The sequence below is a fragment of the Alligator sinensis genome, unplaced genomic scaffold (genome assembly GCF_000455745.1).
Source record: "Alligator sinensis unplaced genomic scaffold, ASM45574v1 scaffold745_1, whole genome shotgun sequence".
Taxonomy (NCBI): Eukaryota; Metazoa; Chordata; order Crocodylia; family Alligatoridae; genus Alligator; species Alligator sinensis.
The window spans coordinates 1,593,648-1,615,208 of NW_005842119.1; the positions used below are offsets into that span (position 1 = coordinate 1,593,648).

General features: G+C 43.8%; 1 protein-coding gene across 1 annotated transcript in view; it reads right to left on the reverse strand.

Moving 5' to 3' along the window:
* The window catches only part of CCDC149 (coiled-coil domain containing 149), a gene marked incomplete at its 3' end in the record, with an annotated part of 86,588 nt that overhangs the window by 49,278 nt on the left and 15,749 nt on the right, over positions 1-21,561 (reverse strand). Inside the window, exon 4 of the mRNA XM_025205573.1 lies at positions 8,794-8,901. Coding sequence (XP_025061358.1) covers positions 8,794-8,901 — 108 coding nt within the window. The remainder of the gene's footprint in view (positions 1-8,793; positions 8,902-21,561) is intronic.

Genomic DNA, 21,561 nt, shown 5'->3' on the forward strand with positions numbered 1-21,561 from the left:
CACTGGGGGTTCCCCCTGAGTATGCTGCGCATGCTCTGGCGCTGGGGTCCTCACCCTTCGTTGTGAGTCCCCATTGAGTACACTGCACCCTCCTCAGGCACTGGGGCCCCCACCCCTCTGGGGGTCCCTATGAGGCCTCCTCCAACCCCTTATAGCCTCACCCTAGCCACCAGTGTAATAAGCAACAACAACAAAACCACAAGCCCCTAGGCTACAACATAACTATAAGCCATCTGGCTAAACCATGGTGATCAAACCTCTTCGAGCTGCCCTCCTTCACTCAGCTAAAGCAGTTCCTGCAATGCTCGCATCCTAGCTCCTGCCTCCCTGGCCGCTGGCAGGGAACCACCAGCCTGGCCTCAGCTCTGGGCTTTATAAGGGCCAGGCCTTGCCCCTTACAGCCAGCTAATCCCTGTCAGGTGTGGGTCATTCACTGCCTCCAGTTGCCCTGGCAACCTGCAGCTGTGCTCGTTATGTCCTGCCAGGGCTCTCTCCCTGGCAGTCTCCACTCTCTAGGAACAGGGCACCCCAGTGCACTGCGACATAGTATTTTATCATAAAATGTATACACCTATCCTCTGGGTACTGTATTTTTATTCAGCTGTGTCATGCAGAAGAGAACCACTCAGCTTTAGTGAGTAGGCTAAGAATAGGTTAATACATACGAAACTCTCAAGACTCCATAAACATTTACAAAAGAGCAAATTTAAGCAAATTGTCCTTTAATGAGCTGCTGGTTCCCTATTGGCTAAACATACATTAAAAAGGTTCTTAACAGAGTTCAGAGTGCAGGAACTCACTAATTAGTAACACTATCATCTCTCAAACACCAAGATATCTAATTAATTGTTTAGCTAAAAGAATTATGTATAAATACAGAAATGCACAGATACCCCAATCAGACCTTGCCCGGAGATGTTTTACAGAAAGAGTCTGACTTCAAACCTCAAAACTAGATTAGAAACTAAACAAATGGAACAGAAAGCAACAAATATGTACAACCAGGAAGTTCTTCATGATAGACAACAATTACAGCAAAGTAGCATACCAGGGTCCTGCAGGAATCAGAGCAGACGTAAACCTTAACAGAGGGCCTAGAACAGGGGCAGGCAATTATTTCAGGCAAAGGGTCAAGTTTTGGCAAGCCACTGAGGGCTGCATGGGTAGCCCCACCCCCTGATCACCATTTTGGGACTGGAAGTCCTACCCCCCTAACCCCTGAGCTTTGCCACCAGATGTCTCTCCCCTTGACCCCTGGAATTACTGCTTTCAGCAAGGGGTTTTGCCATCTCTGAACCAGAAAAATACCAAATTATATTCTAAAAATTAAACATGTACTACAACATTCATTAATTTCATTAAAAAATATATTTTTGTCCTGATTTACATGCGTTTGTGCATAGAAGCGACAGTATAATAGCTTAACATATAGCCTTACTCTCATATATTGCGGGAGGGAGGGTACAGGTTTGTGGGTATGTGGAATGTAGGGGAGGGAATGGGGGATGGTGTGTGTGTGTGTGTGTGTGTGTGTGTGTGTGTGTGTGTGTGTGTGCACACGCGTGTGTGTGACTTGTGGGGGGGTGGATAGGTATAGGGGGGTGTAGAAGGTGGGTATGGGTTTTGTGGGGGGCTGTGTTCTGGAGAAGGTTGTGGCTTGCGTGGAGGGGGAGGGTTTTCCCACTGCCTGCTCATCCCACCCCTGTAGCATGCAGAGCCTCTTGCCAGCGCTCCTGCAAGCCCAGGCTCTCTGCTCCCACCACACCAGCCCCCAGGGCACCGGTGCAGGCCCCGCGCTCCCGCCTGCCCCCCCGTCTGCCACTGCTGCCCTTCTCCTGCCGCTTCCCCTTCCCCTCTGCCCCCCCAGCCACTCTGGCACCAAGTTCCAGCTGCTCCTGCACTCCCGGCACCGCAGCTGGGAACCCACATGTTGCCAGCAGGTGGGTGGGAGGAAGTAGGGAAATGGCTCCGGCGGGCGGGGCGAACAGGCAGAAAGAGGGTGTGCAGAGTGCAGTGACAGCCGGGCAGGAGCAGGGGGTTCATGCCAGTGTACCAAGGCCAGCACCAGAGGGGCCCAGACCAGGGCGGCAGGAACGCGGGGTCCAGGCTGCACTGCTCAAGCAGGGAGATGAGGGAACCAGCCCAGCTCCACAGAACCCCTGGTAGCCCGGCCCCACGCTCCTCCTACCCTGCTCGGGACCCCGCTGGTGCTGGTCCTGGTGCACTGGTGTGGGCCCCGCACTCCCACCCAGCTCTCGCTGGGCTCTGTGCGCCTGCTCGCTGCCCCTTCCCCCCGCCTGCCACTGCCATTTCCCTGCTTCCCCCACCCAGCACCACGTGGTTCCTGGCTGCAGTGCCGAAACTGCAGGAGCTGGCCCAGCTGGCCCCAAGGACTGGGGCCACTGCCGGTGGTCCTCCCCTGCCTCCCTTGACAGGCACCCAGAAGCAGATAAATATTAACTTGCTAATTTTTTTTAGGGGCCCTGCGGGCCACACAGAATGGCCTGACAGGCCCGGATGTAGCCCACAGGCTGTATTTTGCCTGCCCCCGGTCTAGAACTATCCTAAATTGCTATTTTAAGCCCCAAACTGCAAAGCCTTATGCATGTGATTACCTTTATGCAGTATAACATATTTTTCTGGCAGATACCTGGAACAGATTTATTAATTATCCTCAAAATGTTGGTTATCAGTGGTAAGTTACTAGATTTATTATATCCTACACTGAAAAACACCTCCACCCTTCACCCTCACCTTCACATACATGCAGATTAATAGTTCCTGCTAAAGACACAATCTGTACAAAAGGACCATTGCCAGGTAGAGAATTGAGCACTATTACATTACTTTTGTAGAACATGCATATGCATTTTGAGGGAAGTTCTTTGAATCTTCTTTTGGTTCATTTGGGAAGGGAGAGATCAGTGGCATTTTTAGGTTTTATGAGCTTAAACTACTTGTAAGCAAGAAATGCCACTTTAAGTTGCTTGATCAAGAGCAGACGTGCTGCTGTTGCAAGACTTATGCTGTTTGCGCTTCTGCTCTGCCTCAGCAGTTCTCATCTGAGCATAGACTGTAGCTGCAGTATGGAAGATGCTTCACCAGGTGGAATAATCATAAGCAAGATCTTTCCAAGACTTCAAGTCAATGCTGAAACATTTCAAGGATGACTTGAGGGAGTCCTTGAAATGTTTCTTTTGGCCCCCCTAAGAGCACTTTTCCTCCTTTGGTTCACTGCATCTCTTGCTCAATGTGCCACAAACAGTTCAAAGCACATATTGGCCTCATCAGCCACTGACATGCTCACAGAAACCAACTAGTGATGTCATGGTCATCTTCAAATTTGAAGGACGAACAACAACCACTTGTAAGAGTCCAAACCTAGCAACAATTAGGTCAAAACAGGTTGACTGAAACTTGCAGGACCCAGCCCTAAAAAGGACACCAGAACAACATCTACATGTCTATACAAACCTTCCAAATACCTACTCTGGCCTTTTCTGTATTTGTGTTTTAAATGAAAACTTCCCAATTTGCTAAAGTTAAGTGCTGCTCTATCAGTAAAAGCTCTGGTACAGATAGGTGGCTGATGGCATTTTGCCAGCATCCTCTAATTCTGATGGAGAAAAAAAATCTAGATAAAACAATGATAAAAATGTGGGTCCATGTGCTGTACCAGGGTTCACAAGGTAGGTACCAGTAGATAACTGGTGACCTAGGTTGGGAATGTGGCAGTTTAGGTTTGAACTGTGCACATATTTGAACTGTGATAAGCAGATGAGCTACACACAATGAGCAGGCTGTTTGAATAGAGGAAACCTAATAAATTCAAGCTCACATCTTACTTCAATACTGGGCCTGTGAGTGGGATTTCTCTGACCCGCTGGATTTTCACGTGAGCACAACTTGCGAGTTCTATATAGGGAGTAGAAGTCACAGTTTATGTAGCCATGGTCACCTGGCTGAATTATGGAGACGTTATGGCAGAAGGCAATCATAAAAGCTGCTATTTTAGTTCCCAATTCTCAGAAGATATATGAATGGGATTAATTTTATGCATTCTTGAATATGTAAGTGATTTCAGCCTAATGGCAGCAAATTATCAATAATAGCAGAGTTGTTCTTTTCCGTACAACATGCATCTTCCTCACCCTTACCAATGCATGAAATTGTTTCTCTTTCAGTTACTTGCGTGAGTTTGGAATTAGATAGCCTGAGTCTTCTGTTCTAGAAGCATGTGGTTTCTCCAACTCATTCCATATCTTTCTTTAAATGGAACAGTGTGATCTCATTGGGCCCCCTGCAGGTTTAAGTATTATTTTCCAAGTATTACTGCCTCAATTCTAGGTAGAAAAAGGGTCTAAAAATTAACTACCCTGTAAACATGGAGTAGTTTTCATGCGTCAGAGTTGATAAGAGATAGTGATCAATCATAAAAATAAAGTGTCTTAGAAGTCTGCTGCTGGAGTGCTGCAGTGTAAATGTAGCTGTATTCCTGTAATGGCAGCAAATCCTTCAAGAGACTACCCGAAAGCATTTTACTATTTATGCCATTGGCGTTACGGCTGAGTAAAAGGAAAAATTAGTCCAGTTAAAAAATATTCAATACAAGTAATATGTCATTACTTTAGTGATTATGTTCTTAACACTTAGCATCCAGGACTCCAATAGCAAGCACAAGGTCATCAGTTAAAATCACTTTCTTAGCCCAAGTGACTGTATTTAACTGGTGGTAAACATTGAAGCAATTTCTAAAACAGTCACGCCATTAAAGCATTTCCATCAATAGAGCAAATGTGTGATATTTAAAGGGGTTTTTAATTCTTCAAAGCTCTTGCCATTCAGTGACAAAGGCTGCATGAGTCACCCATATAGAGACACAGGCGGAATTGTTCATCCATAAGCAGCACCACTTGCTGCAAAAGCAGCTGTTTGTTCATCTCTTGCCAGAAGTAAAGTTGACGCAGACCAGCTGGGCAGGATGCCCTCCTTTGCTTTGAAAAACAGGGAGAGAAAAATGGAAGGATAAAAATCTAAGACCAAGCAAATTGTTATAAATTTTCGGATTTTTGTATACGCTATAATTTATCTGGACTCCATTGTTGAAGTAAAATCAGCTCTTACTTCAGGAGAAGGGATAAGAAGAGAGCAGTCCAGGAGAGAAACCCAGAACTTCCTTTATCAAAGACAGGAGAGAATTAAGTAAGACATGGAGGCCAAGCCTCCAGTTAAGCCAATACCTGTCAGGAAATTCAAAAAGACAGCAAGCTGGTAGTAAAATAAACTCTGTATGTCACTTTTTAAAGTGAAAAGTAGCTATGTTGCAGAGCTGAAAATCTTTTACTAAGTTAATCCCTGGTGCAATTCTCCATTCCCTTTCTTCCTCCATTTTTTTTTAGGAATTTGATGATTACAGCATGAATTTTAAGCAACTCTTGCAGGATAATTGAGTTTACTGAGTGACAAACAAGGATTGCTAAATTCAATCCAGCCCATCATGTAAGAGTACAGATGTTCCAAAGATGGCCAGCTGGAGAAAACTGACCTGTAGAGAGAATTCTGGGCGAAGACACCTTAGAATGCCAAAAATGGGCCTATGGATATCAAAACCAGAGTTTTAAAGGGAAAAAAAAATCACAGAATAGGCCAATGAATAAATTAGCTTTAGCCTTTAGCTTAATTCATACCTGTTGTTAAAAGGACCTTAAAAAAAAACAACAACAACAAAAAGTACTTCACTCAAAATCAATGGTAGTAAACTACTTGAATCCTAAAATATAGCCGGAAGTAGAGAATAAAATATCTGGAACTGGGCAGGTTTCAGATAGCTAAACTGCACACAACATACTCTAGAAATTCCTTCTCACTGACAAAAATGCATAATTATTTTTAATGTGCAGGGCCACATACAGTCCATAAATAAGTAAATATCCACATACGTGGACAAAGGGTTCAGACAGAAGTGCAGCTCCCAGGTCCAAAAAGGACTATTTTTTTTTTTTTTTTTTTTTTTTTACAGAAAGCGCCATGATTTAAACTGATCCTTCTGACCCAACAGATGTTAGCTGTTGCATTGGGAGGGTGGGACATCAAGCTCCAATTTGGAGCTGATCCAGGGCGAGAGATTGCAGCTCCATCTCCCCCTCCCAGACCCTGTGCTGACTCAGGATGAGAGGAGAAAAAGGCAAGGAAGGGAGATCTGTTCTGGGATTTCCCCAGCTACACTAGAGATGGTGGTGATGGGGATCCAATCCACCTGCCCCCCTCAGCACAGCTGGGGAAATCCCAGAATGGACCTCTCTCCCCTGCCTTCTCCCCCACTCATCCTGAGACAGCACCAGCGGCTGAGCTGTGCTGCAGAAGCCCATCACTGGACCAGACCGAAATTAATGAAACCACTCTTCTTTGGAGTGTCTTCATTTGAATGCTCATACAATGAGGGTTAATTTGTCACTCAGTGCCCTGCAGCTGTGCTCTTCTGTTAGGGCATGGCTTTAGAGTGCTTTCAAAGGGCTGATCATATGACAAATGTAATTTCTGTCTGTGCCCAAAGTGGAAAACAGGGCATGAGAACTTTCAGCAGGAATGGTGCTGATGGACAGTAGCAATGGGCTAAGAATTTGGACACAGAAGCGAGTGTACTTATAATTTCAGCAACTACAGTCAAGCATAGAGGGAACAATATGCAGACCTCTAAGGGTATGTCCCCACCACAATACTGTTTAAAGATATTCTAACTACTTCAGGTACCAAAAGGGTACATGAGCACAGCTATGTTATCATAGCATCCTGTTCCAACCTAATCACCCTGCCTCTGCTGTTAGAACTGGTAATATCCTGAGTATGTCATGGCAACTGAGATTCCTGGGATCCATGGATAAGACCCATGGCTTCTTAGGACTGTGGCTTCCAAATTGTGGTCCATAGACCTCTGGGGTCCACAGACTATGTCCAAGGCAGGGCTGGGCAATTATTTGAGTCTGTAAGCCACATAGGGAGTTTTGGTGAGCTGTTGTGGGCTGGGTCAGCATTTCTCACCCCCCACCCCAGCTCACCAAACCTCCCTATGTAGGATGGGGCTGTGGGCAGGCAGCTGGTGTGGGTGCGGGTGGCAGCTACAGGAGGTTCAGCCTCTGGCCCACACTTCTACCCCAAGGAGGGGCTCAGGCAGATGCCCCAATCCCCAGGGAGAAGCTACTAGCTGAGTCAACAGCTGATGCCAGCACCTGCCCAGTGCTGCTTCTGATATGTGGGCAGGGTGCTGATGTAAGCTGTGGGGTCATCCTGTAGTTGTGGCATGGCTGTGGGGGAGGGGAAGACAAAGAGATGGAGCAAGGCAGTCCTGCCCACGATGACTGGCTGTGGCCAGTGCTGGGCACTGGACAAGAGCTGGACCTGGCAGCAGGCATGCTCACAACTTCCAGGACCCTTCTGGCTGTGGCTGATTGACGCCTGCAGCAGGGCTGCCCTGAGGCTGTCTCCACTGCTGACACCACACACCACATCCGGGCCCCCCCAAGCCTGTGGGGTGGTGGTGGCAGCAGCGGGGATGAGCCACAGATGTCCAAGGGGTCTGTGAAAGATGATCAATCAAAAGTATGTGAATACCCACACTTACAATTCAAAGGGGTCCGCACCTCCATTCAAGATTTTTTAGGGGTCCACAAATGAGAAAAGGTTGAAACCATTGCCCTAATAAAATTCTGTTCCACGCTGTCCCCACCACTGGGATACAGATTAAATATGTCCTCAGAAATACTTCCCTCTGTGGGGCATTATAGGTCTTAACCCAGCAAGACAAATAGAAGGGATGAAAGCTGTATTTGTTAAAAGATTCAGTTCCTTAGTCACTTCAGACTGCAGAGTGAAAAAGCTCCTACTCCAGTGTGCTATTTCAAGATGACCTTCCAGGGAAAAAAACCCAGGAAAGTCAAAAACATTAATTTTCATATTCTTTGGACTTGAAATAAATTTCTTAAACAATTTTAAATCTTAAAGATATCTTTTTTCTAACAGGACATCACCATGTCCTAGCTCCCGTTAGCTTTTGGTTTTGAACTCTTCCTTTATGTTTCTAGCTTGATTTGTGTATGTATTTTGCACATGGCTCTAGCAACAAGTGCTATGCCTTTGGGCTGTGGTTAATCATTCCATTTAAGATAGATAATTAATACTGAGTTGGAGCTGCATTAATACTAAGCAGCTGAATTGAGTAATGTTCCATATCACTTGGTAAATTTAGTAAAAAATAATGTGTTTTGAATGCAGTAGTCAGTTGTTAACTGTACGTAACTAAATACCCAACTACCTACTGAAACCACTTGCTGTGCATTTTGAGGGAAAAGTTATGCTGCTTTTTATTTTATCCTCTAATGAAATTTTATCTTATTGTCTAAAAATATATTTTTACCTAAAAAATAAAAATAAATTACATGACAAAGAAAAGCTACAATGCTCATCTGAGTATATTTCAAAGGATGATGTCAGTGATAGAATGCAGAAAGAGGAAGTCAGTGGTGATCCACCCAAAGCAGGATCCATAAGACATACATGAAAAAAATAGAATAAAACAATGCATTACATCAAGGAGCCTAGGTTAATAGCATCCTGTGCAGATTTCTTGGATTCCATTGTTTTGAGCAAGCATTGTATCCTAAATATTCTGGAAACCCATAAATCAACAGAGCAAAGTACTTTTTCGTTCTCCTTTTCTGCGGAGTAAACACAAGACCTACGGTCCAGTTTACACATTACATTGCTGTCATCCTTTTAAAGAGAAAAGGTTTACAATACCTTATTGTCTCCTTGCACTTCTCCCAGCCTTTGCTGCAGTTCTTTTATTTCTTCTCCCAGATGCTTATTTCGATCCCGAGAATCACTCAATAGTTGGGCAAGATTAGCCTAGAAAAGTTAGTGCATTATCAGACAAGTATACTTGTGGTGGCTGAGAAGGAACCTTGAGTTTATTGGCCACCTTTCAACAGTATTTAGTTTTATTGCTGTTGATATCTAGACCAAATGGTGTGTCATTAGAGACAACAAAAGCCATCAGGGTTCCTTTATCTAAATTACTGCAAAATAAACATAGCATGTGTGGATACAAAGCTCTAGAATAGTACTTAAAAAACAAACAAAGCCAGATGGGAATACCCACACTCTTTCTGATACCACGGAGAATAAAATACAACTTGACAATATTCTGTATGAAGTAGCCAAACTGTTTTAAACATGTATAATTAGGCAAAAGCCTAGCTGGAATACATTATATGAAATAGGCTGGATATTTTCTTCTACTGATATTGTATAGAATTTTCCTACCAAATTAATTAAAAAGACCAAAACTTCTTCCTTAACCCAAGCCCCCAACACAATTATTGTGGAAGCATTTTTATAAAACTGGGGTAAAGTTTTAAAAACTGTAAGCCTGTCCTGACATTTTCTGGTTACTGAAAAAATTATATTAACTGCAAAACAATATTCTTTCAACAGGAATACCACACACGTACACTCCTCTAAAACATAATGTCCTATAACAAAAGTTATTCCTGACATCTTGAAAAGTCTGTATTGTTTACCAGACTGATTTCTAATTTGTTTATTGCATTTTACCAGCTTAATCAATAACCAAAATACAGTATAATCTCTTTCTTTGTCAGCCATAAAAAGTAGGGCAGCTGGAAAATGAGCAGTTAGACTTTATTTATGTTTTTTTTCTGTTGGTGTGCCTCACAAAACATGTATTAGGGCTCAGTGCTCGGAGGTTAGGGCAGGGGAAAACACCCAGGAGTTTTCCTTTTGTCACTACCCAATCTGTAAGTTTTGTACTTTGGATGCCCTATATGCAGCATGTTGATGTTGCTCGGGGAAGTACAGTCAACTGTTACAAAACAGAGAGAGCAAGAGAGAAAGAGTGAGAGAGATTATTTCTATATATATAAATGAAAAAGCATTTCTAGCTTTTCCAAGTAGGATTTGGTGAAGAACTGCAAGTCTCAGTTAGTGATGTGAATAGTTAGATGTTTAAACATTCAACTGTTCACATACCTTACTGGTTATCAGTTAGCACAGGGCAGGGAGTAATCTGGCATTGAAGGGGCAGGTGGGGAAGGGAAGTGGCACTATGCCCCTGAAAGTGATAGGGCAGGGAAGAGGGAGGAGCAAGGAGGAGAGGGGTGTGGGGGCCACAAGAAATACCTGGTATGGCAGGGAAGCAGTGGGAGAGCGACAAGGGGCCTGATACTTCTTGTGGCAGCACAGCTCTGGCCCCTTCCCTATCATCCACCCTGAGATGCGTGTGCACCCGCCACCGACAATGAGCCGGGCTGGGGCTCCACAGGCCCTCGCACAGCTGCATGTTCCTGACTGCCTGCCATAACCAGCCCAGGCTCTAAGCAGGCCCCTACCACCCACCATAAAGCCCAGGCTGCTTGCAGCAGGTGGCAGGGAGGCCACAAGCAACAGCAACAGGGTCCATGGAACCCCAGACTAGTTCATTGCCAGCAGCAGGTGCATGTACATTTTGGGGCAAACAGCAGTTAAGGGGCCAGGGCTGCACTACTACAAGAAGGTTAACCGTTTAACCAAGTGGGAGCAAGTTTTAAAGTGAGACCCAAAAATGCACTTAGGGACCTAAAGTGCTACTTAGGCTTAATTTAGTAAACAACCACTCATTCTTTCCCTCCTTTCCCCACTACCACCCTAGCCCCATAACTTACCTGTATGAATTAAAACAGACAAAAAAAATATGCCCCCAGGCATCATGGAACAATAGGATGATTGACTGCAAATCATTTTACTGGCACATCATGTCTACACACTTGGTTGCATCTTTTTCAAGAGAACTACTCTCTTGTATACTCATGCCCTCAAATGTCTGAAGGATTAAATTGCAAATAATCTGAATGGGCACTAGGTAAAAGGATCAAAATCACCTACATAACTTAAGTACAACTTTTTAATTTATTTTATTTTAAATGTATTTTATTTATTTATTTTAAAAGAGGACTAAAAGAGGACTTTAGATACCCACAGTCCCTCATTATATGGCCTCAAACATGAAAATCTGACCAATATAGACAGGAAGATCCAGCGAGCACTGAAGCTTCTTTAACATATGCTTGATCGACAAAATTATCTTTTTTATTTGCTAAAAAATGAGTAACAACCATCAATACACTGAACAGATTAGGCAGGCAGCTTCAGGACTCATTCAATCATTGGTGTAACTGAAAGGTGTGTGGGGGGAAGAGGGGTGCAAAAATAACTGCCACTACCATGGGCTGTGCAGCAGCCAGTTCTGCCTGCCCATGCGCTGCCTGCACCCAGGGCACAGAGCTGCCCTGCTACACCTCTGCATTCAATAAATGGTTCTGAGACACTGTTTTTAAGGGAAGTTAATATTTCAGGTTATTAGCAGGACATTTACATCTGAAACAGTGCAGCTGAGGGTGAGGTTCATCTAGAATCAAATAACTTGAAAAGTTTTAATTCAATTTTGTAAAAGAAACTAATTCATGTTTGATAAAGGCTGGTTAAACAACAGTATGCTACTTCCAATGAATGCCATTTGTACAAGCCTCCTTGAAATACTTCTGTTTGTGAAATCCCCTTTCTATAATGAATTAAAACAAGTCTAAAGGCTGCACTGAATTCTTCCAAACATCCCACTCATCAGCATTTACAGTGGTATCACTGGGATTCTAACAACTTGGAACCAAAATCCAGCTCTTATTGAACACATACAGGAACATTCACACACCCATACTAAGTCTCCATTTTCAGGATTTGTCTGATAAAACTGTTCCTTTGAAATTGCAATTTCCTGATCAATTTTATTTCCCAGCTCACACAAATGACTTAACTTGACAATAATCTTTAGACTCACAACTGGGAGTTTGGGAGAAATACTAAATAAAGCATTTAGACCCAAAAATAAAGACAGTCTCTTTAAACATGCTAGGTACATTTCAGTGAGTTGAATACAGGCTTGCTCCTAAATGTAAAGCTTCTTTTATACTCGTTGAACTAAAGTAAGTGAGCTATGTCACTGATGAATAATTGCTAAAGAACACATTTTCTAAGCTTACAGGCTCCACACAACATATATTTTAGATTGTCCCAGATTTTAATGGTTTTGGCAAGATATCATTAAGGCTCTCAGTTAAACTTGGAAGAGGAGAGAATTATGGAACTCTAGGTGCTCTGGTAGGCTTAATCGGAGCCAAGAAATCACCATCCTTTAAACTATGCATGGCCAGATTCTTTGGCACGTGCTAGAAAACGTATTACCAGATGGTTGAAAGATGATAAACCCCTAACAATGGAGGACTGGGAACGTGAACTTACAAGAATCTCTTTTTAAAGCAAAAGAAGAAATCTATACAGGGCTCATTTTTCTACCTGGCAACCATTTTCCATATTTGTGGAACAGGCAAAACATACATTGAAGCCAACTGCATTTAAGGACAATGAAACTCACTGAACTTGCCTAATTATTACTGAATATCTCTTTGAAAGTTATTAAAAAGTCAACTATTCTTTTCTTACTTTCTTTGAAGGATGCTTTTAATTCTAAAGAAGCCTTCAGGATGGATATCATAAATGTTAGTGATCTATTTACACCTCCTTCTATTCTTTGATTCTCTACCAAATTATTTAACTCTCACTTGTCTTGATATACTTTTGGGTACTTTTGGGAGGGAAAAAAGAAAAAAAACCTAAAACTTTAGAGTACAGTGGCCCTTTACTACTGCAAGAACACTTGTCCACTACAAAATGGTGAAAAATATTAAAAAAAAACAACAACAACAAAACCTATTCCAAATCTCAAATTTCAGCTATTTTTTTAATACAAGAGACTGGATAATACTAGTCTCCAACACCCAGTCAACTGCCAAACTTTAAGAAATCTTTCTGAAGTTCTGTCAGTCTCTGCTGTCATCAACATATTCTTGGGCTCTCGGAAAAGGCAGAAGACATAATTTAGGTACCTCACTCCTCTAGCAGAAGTTCAATTAAAGGCATAATGGGATCTGATCTGCCATCCCAACAATCATACCTCCTGCCAGGCTACGTGGCAGAAGGCATGACTGTGGGATCAAGGATAAGATCCCAATTGTGCCCTATTGCCAGTGCAGGGGGTGCCTGGGATCATGATCCTGGGCTATCCTTGCACCAGCAAGTAGCAAGACAGGGGCCCGGTGCTCCTGTGGCTTGGAGCACCTGTTTGCTGATGGTGCTCTCAGCCACTAAAATGCATCAGAGCCCTTGGCCAAACCATGGCTTATTAGCTGAATGGTTCTTCCAGTCAGGGGAGTACATGGCAGCCAAGAGCCAATCAGCTGACTAGAACTCCCAGCCCTGGAAGTGCACCAAAATCTTGAAAGCGCCTGCGTGCTCCTGAGGCTGGGAGATGCCACATATTCTATTTAAGGCAGGATGGAGGACGCCAGCCACAAAGTTATTACATGTATTTTGTGTAATAACTTTGTGGCTTATTCCCTGCTTTATCGTGTCATTAACTGCTTGAACACGTGGCCAGGTTACTACTTAAGATGTGATTAACTGGTCGTGTAAGTCTGCCAGGGGCCTCAGCCCTAAGAAATGGCTAAACTGGCTAACTACAACCTCGACCTCACCACAATCCGCTGGCTGGGGAATTGGCTCCGCGGTAGGACCCAGAGGGTGGTAGTCGATGGAAGCCAATCGTCTTGGTGCATGGTCACCAGTGGGGTCCCTCAAGGCTCTGTCCTAGGGCCTATACTATTTAACATCTTCATCAATGATGGGGACATCGGTGTCAGAAGCGGACTGGCCAAGTCTGCCGATGACACCAAACTCTGGGGTAAAGCATCCACACCTGAAGACAGGAGGGTGATCCAGGCAGATCTTGACAGGCTCATGAAATGGGCGGACGAGAACCTGATGGTGCTCAACACTGAAAAATGCACGGTTCTCAACCTTGGGAGGAAAAACCTGCAGCATGCTTATAGGCGCGGCAGTGCTATACTGGTTAGCACTACGGATGAAAGGGACTTGGGGGTCATCATTGACCACAAGATGAACACGAGCCTTCAATGTGATGCTGCGGCTAGTAAAGCGAGTAAAACACTGGCTTGCATCCATAGATGCTTCTCAAGCAAATCCCGGGACGTCGTTCTCCCATTGTACTCGGCCTTGGTGAGGCCGCAGCTGGAGTACTGTGTCCAGTTTTGGGCTCCACAATTCTCAAAAAGGATGTGGAGAAGCTTGAAAGTGCAGAGGAAAGCCATGCGCATAATCAGAGGTCAGGAAAACAGGCCTTATGATGAGAGGCTGAGAGCCATGGGACTCTTCAGCCTGGAAAAGCACAGGCTCAGGGGTGATCTGGTGGCCACCTATCAGGGGTTTATCAGGGGTGACCACCAGTATATGGGGGAACGTCTGTTCACCAGAGCGCCCCAAGGAATGACAAGATTGAGCAGTCACAAACTCCGCCACGACCAATTCAGGCTGGACATAAGAAAGAACTTCTTTACTGTCTGAGCCCCCAAGGTTTGGAATAGACTGCCGCCGGAGGCGATTCAAGCACCTGCTTTGAACGCCTGCAAGACACATTTGGATGCTTATCTTGCTGGGATCCTATGATCCCTGCTGACTTCCTGCCCCTGGGGCAGGGGGCTGGACTCGATGATCCTCCGGGGTCCCTGGCAGCCCAAATGTCTATGAAATCTATGAAATCTAAGAAACGTTAATATTCACAATCTGAGCAGAGAAGGTCCAGGCCTAAGAACACATCCAGATCTAAAAAAAATCCTCCACATCCATTTCCTGCCAATCCTGACCAAAGCAGCTGTTATCACTATATACAGAGATCCTGCTTGGGGCTGGGAAGGAAAAAAAGTGGAGGACTTGGAGTGCAGCGTGACAGGTTTCTGTTACGTATCAGGAATAAGGGAATATGAATCAGAGATGAAGCCAAGGAGTGAGCAACATGCAGAGTGTAAGCAGACACGTGAAACACACACAAAAATATTTACAGAAAAGTACTCTAAATTTTTGGGTGGGAGGGAGATGAACAGTGGAAAAGGGCTTGGCCTTAAGCATGCATAACCATCTCAAGTCACTAGTAAAAAAGTTACAAGTTAAAATATAGGACAGTGAATCATGTCAGGCAGCAGTGTTTTTTTATTCATTACTGACCAAAGCAGAATTTAAACCAAATGACAACGAGAAGAAAAAATTCTACAGCCAAGTAGCAATCCTGGAACATTCCACTCTCCTTGAATTTGATACTTTTAACAGTTTCTCAAAATCTAGCCACACAGAAAAATGTTATTTTCCTTCAGACTACTGTAAAAATGATGGATAGTAGCACAGCCTTTAATGTACCTCTCAATTCTCTGGCACATAAATCTTATGTGACACTCAAGAAATCCTCCTACCTTTAGACACTGCTTGAAAAGATGGTGGGTTATTTTTTTTTTTTTTTTTTTTGGGGGGGGGGGGGAACAGGAGGTGCAGAGGAGGAGAAGGAAAAAGAGGGAGAGCAGGGGCAAGAAGTGGAGGAAAGGATAAGGGAGACAACAATGTAGAAAGGAAAGATCTAAAAATACCTTTAATGACTAGAAACAGAAGTATGTAAATGAAACCCTTTTCTGTGTTAAAACCTTACAGCAGAGGTGCTCAACCTGCTATAAGGTTGTTCATCCATGGAGGGGTGATCAGCCCATGGAGCCATTGCATCTGCCCATGGTGCTCCCTGTGGAAGTTCGACAGCAGGGGAGCAGTGACCATTTATACGGCCACCCTCCCTGCTTCCAAATCCCCAAACCCTATGTGGCTGCAAGCCTGTCCCTGAAGGGCCAGGCCACACCTCCCTCGCTTCTGGATTGGGGCTGGACCACGCCCCCTTCTTTCCCAGCAGGACCAGGCCATGCCCCATCCCCGCACAGGGCTTGGCCATATCCCCTTCCCTCCCACTGGGGTTGGACCATGCCCCATTCCCATTCTGGGACTGGTTTGGGAACTAGCTGTACCCTCCTTTCCCCCCACAGGGCTAGGCCATGCCCCATTTCCTCCCTGTACAGCCAGGTTGAGACCTGAGCCCCTCTCTCACAGGACCAGGTCCATCCCCATCTCCATGGGTTGGGACAAGCTCCTTTCCCCTGTGGGGCTGTTGGAGCTGGTCTGCCCCTTGTCCCCCTCCACACAGCCAGATGGTGCCCACTGTGACCGAATGGGCACCTGACTTAGGAATGCTGGCTGGATCTGGCCTGTGGATGAACCAGGCACTGCCAATCTGGCCCACTGGACAAAAAAGGTTGAGCACCACTGCCTTACAGGGTTTCTGTTTCTTACAGCCACACCTTCAACAAACACATACCACCAGACTAGGAGAAAAACAGGAAAAAAGAATTTGATGGAACACCTAGCACACTTGGGGAGTGTGATTGATAGCAAATTTAATTGCAGTTTCTCCTTCAATGCTTTTGTATGATGATGATGGCTGAGTTAATACAGTAAAACCTGCTTTGCTTACCAACATCCCCCATTCGCTGCAAGCTACAAAAATTGATGACCTCTGCTAGCACTACTATTTTCTTATTATGGAAACTAAGCTTAATGTGTTTTTTAGTATGATAGAAACCACCCACTATCTTTCTCCAGAATTCTTCTGAAGCTACCATGACCTGGATGTATCAAACAAAATACACCTACCAGATGTCACATTGGGGGGGGGGGGACAGCTGGGGGGGGAGAAAAAAAAAAACAGACTTTTAATAATAAACTGAGGTTAAAAAAAAGGCTGTGGTCTCAAGGCAGGAGGATCTAAGCTCTTGAAAATACATCAGCCAAAACCTGACACTGTTTAGCAAAATGAAACGAGACAAAAAAGGCTTGCTTACTTCGACACCCCTATGGATAACTTTCAATACTGCAATTCTAGAATGCAGGCTGGGATTTTTTTTGTAGCTAGAGAGCTGATTAATGATGGATTATGGATTTTTTTCCTACTAAGCTCTTTATGGCAATAAATACAAAAATCAAAGAGCAATACTATAGATAGATGTAGAGCCATTTTTTTTGCTTATCAAGCAAGAAATCTTTTACATGTCAGCTCTAGTCACGTACAGAGCAGTATTATATGTTGCCAGCCAAATCCGTCTACCTGGTGACAGCTGACAAGAGAAACACAGGTAGGCAGCAGCTGTAGCCTCCTTTAAGATGCCACTTTTTTTAACCCACTAGCTTGTTCTTAGCATCTCACCTGCACCCCAAATAAGAACTGAGGACTTCAGCATCACCATCAGGAAAGGTAAAAACAATCTGGCAGAAATACTGCTCAAACAGAGCATTCAATGGTCCCCATATACCAATCACACAGTGCATACTATATCAGGTATTTTTTACTATTACTCTGACTTAGCTAAAGACAGAATAAATAATTTCTGTTTACAAGCTTTGACATTGGCCCAGAGAAAATCCTCTCATTTGATTGCTTCATAGGAGTCACTGTAATTGTTTTCAGATTTTAAGGTGGACAATTTTGCCTTAAGCACAACATGAAAAAGGAAACAAAATACCTATAGCATTCTTAGTATGATGACTAATTAACATCAGTTTGTTTTTCCCAGGAGATTCAAGTTTACTCTTTGGGAGGGTTCTCTCTATGCCAGCAAAATAAAATGTTGAAAGTGAAGGAGAGAAAACTTGGTGAATGACAGGATCTGAAATGAGCCCCTAGATTTTAAAGCTGCTATTAACACGACTGTTAGGCTCAACTTTCCACCTTTTATTAATACACATTTTCCTTTTAACCTGCATCTTTTTAAGTGCCATTCTACAGAACAAGTGCTAAAGTGCCATTCTACTACAGTGCTAAAAATGTCAGCTCTTTGCTCACAACACTGCTGAGATACCACCTCTCTGTCCTACTGAAGATCTGCAGGAACCAAAGTCTCTCCACTCTGTTGCCTGGAGTCTTCTAGCAGGTGCCCTTGGAAATCTGCAAAAAGAATGCCCTCTAATGCATTCCAAGGACAAACCATCTTGCTGTTTTCTACCTACCCACTTGTACTAAGTCAGCCATACATCTACAAGCCAGAACAAAGCTGCTAGGCCTACTTTGGCAGAGAAGTGGTGCTTTTTATCTTCATACCAACCCCCTTAAAAGAGTGGAGGGAAATCACATTAATCAATCATCACAACATCCCTGAGAGGTAGATAAGGAATTAGTGCTTACCTGTTAGTCCCGCTTCTCTGAAGATGTTATTTTGCAGATTTTTGCTCATAAGTCTTAGCTTTTTAAGCAAAACACCAACAAAACTTATGAATCTAACAAGGCATTGCAGTACCACTGATCAGTTTTTGACTAATTCATTATAGTTAGAAAGGGCCATAAGGCATACCTGGATGGAATCTGTTTTTAAGCTGAATTCTGAAAAGTGAAGATATCAATCAAGCAGCTAAAATATTAAATAAAGCGGTTGCACAGATCTTGGACCACACTACACACTTTTTCTATTTAGGAATATAAGGCTTTTCTGATAGCCAATCAAATATGGTTATTTCCTCACAGATACCATACTGAATTTGTGCACTATAAAGTTGTCAGAGGAAAGCCTCAGAGTCAATACAAAACAGGATGTCCTGATGTTAATAAAGATCTGATACCAGAGTTTCAGAATGATGGAACTGGCCTTGAGAATTTCAACAGTTAAGGACCATGTCTATTCAGGGCCAGTTTGAAGCTACCAGGATAAATGTTATGTGCCTGTTTAGTTTTCTCCTCATCTTTTCTACAAGAACAAGGGATGCAAAAGCATATGATACTATATCCCCAGTGGATAGAGGAGTTGTTTGGAACTGTAGAAAGGCGTTAATTCAGCTGAGCACATCTACCAGGGTTCCTAGGTATTGCCATTACTTGCTTGGAACTAGGTGATACTTTAAGCTGTTTGAAGTCACAAGGGTTCACGAATCATGATAAATACTCCACTAGCAACATGGATGAATTTCCTATCCTGCTACTCCATCAAGATGTCCTTGACTGGCCAAACATCAGATGAGAGTAACATGAATAACTTCAACTTAGACATGTAAGCCGCAATCTCCAGAAATTATTTTGTGAAAACAAAAAAACCAAATACCAGTCAATTGATCCAGCACAGAATTAACCCAGTTTCCCTAAAAGGTATTTGAATATGTTCACAATTCAACAGGTAAAGGAATTTCACTAGTCAAAGGAGCTAAGACTCAGAAGCATGGATCATAAACTTGTGGTACTTCTAGAGAAGTAATTTACTGGGGAAACTGTGGTAGAGCAAGGATTTCCTAGTACTAAATCTAATGTGACGCATGTATGCACAAAACGTGTAACAGGTAGGATTCTAGTCATGACTGCACCATGATGTGCCTGTGGATGTGTTCAAAGCAGGAAGTTTTATCACACAAACACATCCACACACATATGTTATTTACAACTTCTTACAGTTCCACTCAAATAGATCCTACGCTTGCATTAGCACACTTGTTTTTGTTGCACAATGAGTGGAACAAACCTGTGTGTGCGCGTGCACACACACATACAACTGACTAAAGGGTATAAAAACTGATTTTCTCGCTGCCATAAAAGAGTAAGGTATCTATCAGATGTAGCACCTTATCAATACTTGCACTGGAAAAGAATTTAATCTAATTTTGATTCCTAAAAACCCAAACCAAAAACCACCACAGCAAAACAACTCCCCCTCTTTAAGCACAAATATTAAGTCATGTCCTGATCTTGCAAATGTCTGTGCATGTAACTTTACTCATGGGCTATAGTCCCTTTCACTCGATATGAAAAGTCTCATTAAGGATAAGTTAAGCAAGTGTTTGCAGAGCATGGTCCCTGTCACAGTAATTTTTCCATCCACATATTTTATTTCAAGGAAGATGGTATTCTAAAGATGTCCACAAAATCGGATTTGCATTACAAACATTTGCACATAAAAGGTCAACAAATGGCATGATCTACTACTTCAACCACAGGAATTTCACCACCTCCTTCAAAAAATATTAAAAATGTAAAGAAGATTAGAAAAAATTAGAAGAGGTCAAGGAAGAAATCCCACTGCCTCTCTAACACCACTCTTCAATATGTCAACACCTAAGGAAAATTTCTAAGTGTAAACTAACAAATGCAGATCCATGTCAGTCAATCTACAACCGAATCTCTGCAGTATACAACGAGTACTTTGGAGTCACCAGGTACAGGTAATGGCTAACTAACAAGAGCTGCATTCAAACATTCTCTTTAAATGGGGCAACCACCCATACCTGCTGTTTTCAACCTGGACTGTATGGGGCAATTCAATGTGAAGCTTTATACAGTATTAGCGCTGTTCTTTTAGGACAGCAGTAGCCAACTTTTATCAGCGATATGCTATGAATTAGCCCATTGCCTTCCCCAAGTGCCATTTCAATCCCCTGCCAAATCTGCTGCTCTGCTTTCTCCCCTGCCCAATCTCCCTTCTGCTTCCTGCCTTGTGCTGCCAGTCCAATCTGCTCTCTACTTCCTGCTCTAGCTGCTACTATGCTGTCTGTCCCACCACCGATCTGTTGACTGCCACCCACGAAGGCAGTCTTTGCCACTTGTGGCACACATGCCATACACTGACCATCCCTGCTTTAGGAATGGGTTTGAGTCAACTGTCGTAGGCCCTGCAATACTAATTGTAAAGGGGAACTGCTATACTCCCCAAACATATTAAGAGATGGCTGGGAACATGGATTCTCCACAGCTACATTCTGACTGGCTGTCCACCTTTAATGGCATACAGTTACACACTAGCTTCTAATGGTAAACTGCTGGGCCTTCAACACAGATACAAAAACACTGCATCATTCCGATATATGAGGCTGAAGAAGCACAGCTGATTGGAATGAGCTCCTGATAGGAATAAGCTAATGAAGGGATGAGGGAAATAAAGGTAACAGCTTTACCCTAAGGTACCAGGCAGCCATTTCAGAATCAGTCTGTGGATCTTTGGGCCCCTCTAGATGTTCAGGTAAAGGTCTGATAGGATCTGACGTGCAATCCATACATGCTTCCTGCCACACCACATTTGCATGGCAAGAAGCATGATTGGAATCAGCAGAGCCTGCTGAGTTGCCAGCTCCCACAGGCAACATGGGCCCAACTGCAGCTACCGCCCCTGCTCTCCCCAAGACAAAGCGTAAGGTGTTTGTTGTGGGAGACTCCCTCCTGAGGGCGACTGAGGGGGCAATCTGCCACCCCGACCCCTTAGCCCAGGAAGTCTGCTGCTTCCTGGGGGCCCACATCCGGGACATTGTGGAGAGGATCCCAAAGCTCCTCAAACCCAGACCACTATCCCATGCTCCTTATTCATGAGGGCACCAATGACACAGCTCGGAGCGCTCCCAGCCAGGTCATGAGGCGCTACAGGGATTTGGGAGCGGGGCTAAAGGGTCTGGGGGCACAGGTGGTGTTCTCGTCGATCCTCCCAGTCTCAGGCTATGGGCTGAGGAGGGAGAGGAGGATCCACGTGGTCAACCAAAGACTGCAGCGCTGGTGTC